The sequence below is a fragment of the Photinus pyralis genome, unplaced genomic scaffold (genome assembly GCF_008802855.1).
Source record: "Photinus pyralis isolate 1611_PpyrPB1 unplaced genomic scaffold, Ppyr1.3 Ppyr1.4_LG4, whole genome shotgun sequence".
Classification (NCBI taxonomy): Eukaryota; Metazoa; Arthropoda; class Insecta; order Coleoptera; family Lampyridae; genus Photinus; species Photinus pyralis.
In genome coordinates this window covers 13,539,966-13,547,319 of record NW_022170511.1, presented here as the reverse complement: position 1 = coordinate 13,547,319, position 7,354 = coordinate 13,539,966, and the positions used below count along the sequence as shown (strand labels likewise).

Here is a 7,354-nt window from a genome sequence, read left to right as displayed (position 1 = left end):
CTAGTATTTTCCCCAACGATCTTAGTGCATAAATAACGATTTAGACATGTTTTGATCAAAATCCATGTGGTCGCCAAAAATAGATCAAATTCATGTTTTGGTCTTTGAAATAATGCTCTTGGTCTTTTTCTCAACCATCTTGGTGCATAAATAACGGTTTTGACATATTTTGATCAAAATCCATGTGGCCTCAGAAAAATAATTTAACATTTTTGAATCACACACATGCGGTTATCAAACGTGCACGTTATCAACTCTTTCAGCATCAAGATAATGCGTTTGAAAGCTTTTACAACTCTAAATTCATGTGTAAAGAATAATTTTGGGTACATTTTGCTCTAAAACTTTTGACCTAGACCACAGAGAGAGTTATATTGAATTGTTACACTTCTAAGAGTCATAGGGAATAATCTAGCGAAAGTCCGAACTCGATACATGACCTAGGGAATGAAATATGTTGATTTCTATTATATTGAGTACGCAGTTTTTCCTGTTCCCGATTCACTCGAAGTCCTATAACTTTTGTTCCTGTTGAACCAGCTTCCTGAAAATCAATAGCGTCCGTCCTTAATGTCCAACGTACCCGTACACCAAATTTCAACACAATCGGTCACTTTTAAAAAGAGTTAGAGCGCACACGGACGGACGGACGGACGGACGGACGGACGGACGGACGACAATACAAAACTATAAAGGATCTGAGGATCCTTAATAACTGTCAGCTGATATTTGAATGTGGCAAAACCTGTTAGCTGGGCGTCCAAAGTGTAGCGTAGTGTTAGCGCGCGCTAGCGCGCTCGGCCACTTTCAATTTTGATGACCCAGCTTATACATTTTTCCACGTTGTCGTGTCAGATAGCAAGTGGTTTCCTTTTTTTTGCGCCATAAACTGATGACGTACTCATTTCCATGCATGCTGATGTCATATTATTGGAGAAAAATATGATTGAAAGAGAATACATATGAGTAAAATGGTATAATATCACATACTGTATAATAATATTATACATGAAACATTGTATTTTATAATTTGTAACGTGCGTTAAGGACATATGTATAATAAATCAAAATAGACAAAACAAACCAAAAAAAAGGAAACTAATAGCCCTAACCACGGCTGCGGCTGCTCACGGAGAGACTGTAGGTATGACTGTGTGTGATTATCTTTCAGACGCTACCAACTTTTATTTCCCTGTTAGGGAGCCGTGCCCAAAAATTAAAAAATAGCCTTCTTGTGGGCGAGGAAGCTAAGGAGAAAATAAGACAAACACTCCCGCAGACCCGGTCTGTTTTCTTGTAACGCATTTTTTAAGAATTGTCTAAGAAATGTGTTATTGGTTGCGTTTTGTCCTAACAGGAAAATAAAAGTTAGTAGCGCCTAAAATAATCTTACACAAACGTACCATAATCTCTCCGCAGCCGTGGTTAGGGCTATTAGTTTCCTTTTTTTAGTTTGTTTTGTCTCTTTTGATTTATTCTATGTCCTTAACCACGTTACAAATTATAAAATACAATGTTTCAATTTATGTATAATATTATTATACAGTATGTGATACCATTTTACTCATGTATTCTCTTTCAATCATATTTTTCTCCAATAATATGACATCAGCATGAATGGAAATGAGTACCTCATCAGTTTATGGTACAAAAAAAAGGAAACCACTTGTTAGCTGACACGACAACGTGGAAAAATGTGTTAGCTGGGTCATCAAAATTCAAAGTCGCCGCGCACGCTAGCGCCCGCTAACGCTACGCTACACTTTGGACGCCCAGCTAACAGGTTTTGCCACATTTAAATATCAGCTGACAGTTATTTATGCTCTTTTTACATTGTACACTATCATATATACCATTTTCAGCTTTGCGAAAATGGTCCGAGAAACAATTTTTTCTTACGTGTTTCTTAGCCTCTCATACCATCACGCCACGCTGTCGCGCCAGCTGACGCTTGTTTTAAGTGTTAACTAAGCAAAAACTACCAGGCAGAATAAAAAGTAATTGTGCGAAAATGACCCGTAAAAATAGGACGCTACCTCCCGTACTATATGAACAAGTTTATGTGACCGTAAATGTGTTGTGTGGCGCAATGTAACGATAAAATATCAAAAAGGCATTGTTTCCCATATTTTGAAACAGATTGTTTTGTGCTTGAAACGCGAAGAGGGTTGAAATTTGCTGTTATTTCTCTCCTATTTATGCAAGGTATTGAATTTATAAATTACCAGCGCAAAAGGGTGTAGACTTGAGTTTTATATTTATATAGACGTAGATAGGTACTTATATTGTATATTCGTTTAGACAATGAATAAAAAATACGTTTTAGATAATTCAACAACTTCCACCCTCGCTTCTCAAATAACTAAGCACCAGGATCAAAAACTTGTGTGACAATTTGCTGAAGCGGTTTTATTACTTCTTGGAACAAAAAATTTAGTTCTCAAGATATTTTTTAACAAAAATATTTAGTCCAAACAGCAATTAAAACCAAATATTTCGTACGACAAATCGTTATGTAAGGATCTTTCTGCATAGTGTTAACATCTACAAAGCGAAAGTTCCACTCACTTCTGAGTTTTAGGTATATGTAATTTGTGAACATGTAATTTAAATTCTCTGTGTTAAATAATGTAATGTGATTGTATCTAAATACACTTTAATTTAACAACTGAGTATTCTTTATCGATATTTATGATTTAGATCGAATTGGGGAAATGACTTCATGGCTTTAGAAGCTGGTCACCAGACTCTGATTTTGATGCTTTAGTTCACAGCACACCCACCAGGGTCCGCCAACATACCATACAAACAAAGATCATGATCTTTGATACAAATTAAAGTCACTGATATAGAAAGTACCACAGAAATCTTCAGTGGAAAGTACCTCAATCATCCGCCATTTTTGGGCAAATTTGCTGCCAACTTAAAAAAATTGATAAATAAAATCTGAATAGCTGTAATTTTTTATAACCTAACTTCATAGTACTGTCATGTTTTATAAAAATATATACAGATATCTCCAAACAGGTGGAACAATCCCTAACATTAAAGTTACTAGAATCTGGTAACTTCCGCCATTTTTGAGCAAAAATCATGCGTTCTCTCTCTAACACACGAGCCCAATGGATTGCGGTACTTTCTATATTTAGTGACTTTAATACAAATTTGTAACATTGCTGTTTCTATTCTGAGAAGGCCGTATTCTGTGAACCAGACAGATATGGATCAAACTGTCAAACTTTTGTTTACAAAAAGAACGTTTTGTTTTTCCAAAGCACCTTTTCAAAAAATTAAAAATTGTATTTTTAGGAAAAATGTGATATTGAACCACCATGTGTGATATATCGTAAAGAGAAAAAAAGACGTAATCTCAAAATGTCATAATTCAAAATGGCGCCCATAAGAAAAACCATATATATAAGAGAAAAACTAAAGTTCCCCCTTGTTTCTCCGTCAACTTAATAGTATATTATATACCGCGGGACTGAAGTAGTACTTTTAATCCCGAAGGTAAAGTTTATGGCCCGACCGAAGGGAGGGCCATAATTTACCTGAGGGATTAAGACCACTACTTCAGTCGCAAGGTATATACGATATTTTTCGTACTTCCGAAACCGAAACACTTAATATGTATGGAGTTAGAGAACGCGTTCTTTCAAAAAATCACTGCTTAACAAGTTACCATAGGAACGTTGCGTTGTATGACAATCCCTATGCCATGGTAACAAAAATAATTTGGAAACTGTCATTGCTAGTGTCATAATTTTGGTGGTGGATGACAAAGGTGTATTTGATATTGATAAAAAGCGGCCAAAGTAGGTAAAGAATTGATACCACCGAAATCCAAAAAACTACATGAGCAGCAGTACGATGCGTTTAAGAAGTAGTGCCGCATACAAAATGTGGAACAACCTACTGAAATTGCCTTGTTAGTAATTACATCCTTCCGGGATTTTTGTCTAAATTTAATCCCGGCGGGACAAAAAGTGACACTTCAGTACTTGTCATAATGGAGTGAAGTTGTTACTTTAGTCCCGGAAGTACGAAAATATTATTAAAAACAGGGTGCCGTGTTTGAAATATCCCTTAAAAAGTGTTCGAGTAATGCGTTAATTAGAAATGTCTACTACGATTAGTTTATCATAAAAAATCAGAAATTTTCGTTTTTTTGCGATTTCTTCATAACTAAGTTTCAATTTTGCCGCCATGTTACCAACTTTCTAACTCTTAAAGATAAGCGAGATCCCCATAGTGGCACTCGAAAAATGGACACCGTGTACCAATACTATGTGAAGGTTCACAAAAACGCGGGTCTACTGCATATGTCTACTGTATAAGTATATATTATTTAAAAACTTTATTTTTGTAAATATAGAATTTGGATGGTGTATTCATTTGATAGTAATTATGTACAATTAGTAGGGGAGCTAGCACGAAATCCACTGAACGAGAATGATCAAAATTTTAACCGATGGAGTTCCATTTTGCCCTATCAAAGTATGCTAAAATCGATCGTCTGCCGCCTCAGGTCATATGACTTAAGGCGCTGCGGGTACTTCTTGCGGTACCAATTCTGAAAGGTTGTCTTTCGAGAAAATAAGTTATACACCAAATGAAAACGTTGATAATAGCTCTTAAAAAAATATTTAAAAAAATCGCGTACACTTAATAACTCCGTAAAAAAACAATTCTTAGTCGGTTTTTCACGAACTTTCTACGATTAGACGAATGAAGCTGATTTTTTCTACAGACTGATGATAGGTACAACTAATGACTTAACGGTGTTTCGTTTTTAAATTTTTTCTCTAATCATACGATTATCTTATCATCTTAAAATTATAAGATATCTTATAATTAGAGAAAAAAATTAAAAAAGAAACACTCTCGTAGTCATTGGCTGTGCCCATCATTAGTCTGTAAAAAAAATCAGCTTCATTTATCCGACGGTAACCTAGTTATATCTGTAGAAAGTTCGTGAAAAACCGACTAAGAATTGGTTTTTTACGGAGTTATTAAGTGTACGCGATTTTTTTAAATATTTTTTTAAGAGCTATTATCAACGTTTTCATTTGGTGTATAACTTATTTTCTCGAAAGACAACCTTTCAGAATTGGTACCGCAAGAAGTACCCGCAGCGCCTTAAGTCATATGACCTGAGGCGGCAGACGATCGATTTTAGCATACTTTGATAGGGCAAAATGGAACTCCATCGGTTAAAATTTTGATCATTCTCGTTCAGTGGATTTCGTGCTAGCTCCCCTACTAAATACTTATAATTTTCATAGCCTAATGCACCTGTCAAACAGGATCCCAATTATACATTAAATGGTTAAAAATTAACAGTAACGATTCAGTATAAAGGTTTAAATTCGCTTAATTGCTATCAATATTACTATCGTCACTATCTGAACTAACATCGGGATTAACACCACTCTCTTGCATCCGCGTATATTTCTCGAGCACCTCCTCCATTCTTTTGCTACCATTTCTATAGTTCTCGCGTAATCTGTTAGTAACTTCCTCGTTATTTTGTGCGGGATCCTCGGTTCCGGCAATAAAATCACTGTGCGAATCGTACAAGTCCAACGAGCGCTTCTGTTTCATAGACAACCCCAATTTCTCGAAGCAAAACTTTACCTCCGATTTGAGTTCCTCCTCGCGAACTTGCATACCCTTATCGGCGACGCACTTTCGAAGGCACTGATCCATATCGTAATACGTCGGAAACTGAAGAAAGTCCCTAAATCGTTTATTAATGACCCGATTGAATTCCGGAAATTTCGACTTGGTAAAATTAATTTTCGTATACAGTGGACGATCCATGTTCGGATCCTCCTTGCGGATCTCGCAAATTTTCCTAAAGATCTTCGTCGCCCTCTCTTTGTACTTGGCTGCCTGCAGATAGTGAGAGTTCTCTTCGTCGTCGAAGTTCACCTCCGCATTGTCGAGCTTCGCTATCCTACGATTGACCAACCTGAGGGCCTTCTCCAGCTTTTTCAGGTGCTGCTTTTTCGGTCCTTGAATGACGATCGTGTTTTCCAATTCGTTAATCTTCCCCTTCAGAAATTGGAAGATTTGATCGAACCTCGACGACGCGGTCCGGGCATCGTATTCGACGTTTGTATCCCTATCGAGCACACACTCAAAATCTTTTAAATTACACTTCAGTCTTTTTAGCTTGTCGTAGTAGGCTTTCACTTTGGGAATGACTTGAATAAAAAGTTCTTTATGATCCGATCGCGTTACAGTCTTGAAGCACTTATCGAAGAACCTCGTCAGCTTTTCTTCAATTACGTCTGCACTATCAGTTTTAGGTTCGGTACTTTCTAAGGGAATTGGCGCCGATTCTGCAATACCATGGCCTACTTCTTCACGACCCGAATTAATGGAGTTGTCACATTCTGCTCCAGGTTCACATTTGGTAATGCCGTTTTCTTTGGATACTAGATGGGACTGCGACGGTTCGTCGTCTGATGAGTCCAGGCAGATTGTTTTCGATGGAAGTGTTTGCAATTTTATTCGTTTCCTCGGTTGTTTGTAAGATGAGCTTTCATCGTCAGAGGAAGATAGTGTTATCACGTCCATTTATAGCCAATATTCGACAAATTACACTTTATTGGAAGTAAATAACACATGGACTCGGTATTTGAAAATATTTTGCAGTTTTTGGAGGTTATGTCCGTTACTTTTTAATAGAATGGCTGCGTTCTACGAAACTAGCACCTATAATACGATAGTTATAAATTCAATGATTATACGACGTGACTGAAAAATGCGCATGCGTTGTAATAATAAAAAATCGGTTTTGTTTCGACCATAGACATTAAAGAAATAACGTTTAATGTGTGCGGTGTTGCAGCTTGCGAGTAATGATGCTAATTGAAGAGCAAGAGACGTCCAGCAGAACCAACGCCGAAGTAAAAAAATAAACAGGAAAAGGGAGTGTGCCGCCATTGTAAAATGGAGATTAGAGCAGACGAAGTTAGAGGGGAACCATCACTACGGAAGAAATACTGAACGTTGAGAGGTTCCACCCTGTATATACAACTTACGACGATACATACATTTTTGAGAGTTGGCAACCATGCAATTTCTAGGTGGGGAAAAGCTGCGCCACCTAGAAAGCACGAACGGGAGTTACGTTTGGCATCTTGTTCCCAGAACAAAAAACTTAGAAGGGAAACGTAAACGGGAACAACTGAGTACAAATATAATTAGTTTGGAGAATATTCAATAGATGGCGCATAGTTAGCGTGCGTGTTAAAGTTACTAAAACTAGTGACTTTAGTACTTGTCGCCATTATGACAGTTGAATTTTGAATTTTGATTGACGACTTATTGTACTTTAAGTATA

At 36.9% G+C, this 7,354-nt stretch overlaps 1 protein-coding gene across 1 annotated transcript; it reads right to left on the bottom strand.

Annotated features, from left to right (window-relative positions):
- Positions 1-5,373: 5,373 nt before the first annotated feature.
- Positions 5,374-6,585, bottom strand: LOC116168071. Its single transcript, XM_031483724.1, has one exon. It carries the CDS (start codon positions 6,583-6,585, stop codon positions 5,374-5,376), a length of 1,212 nt encoding a protein of 403 aa, XP_031339584.1.
- Positions 6,586-7,354: the final 769 nt, after the last annotated feature.

What these genes read in the sequence shown, in the direction of transcription:
- LOC116168071 (XM_031483724.1), bottom strand. Translation starts at nt 6,585, where the DNA reads ATGGACGTGATAACACTATCTTCCTCTGACGATGAAAGCTCATCTTAC.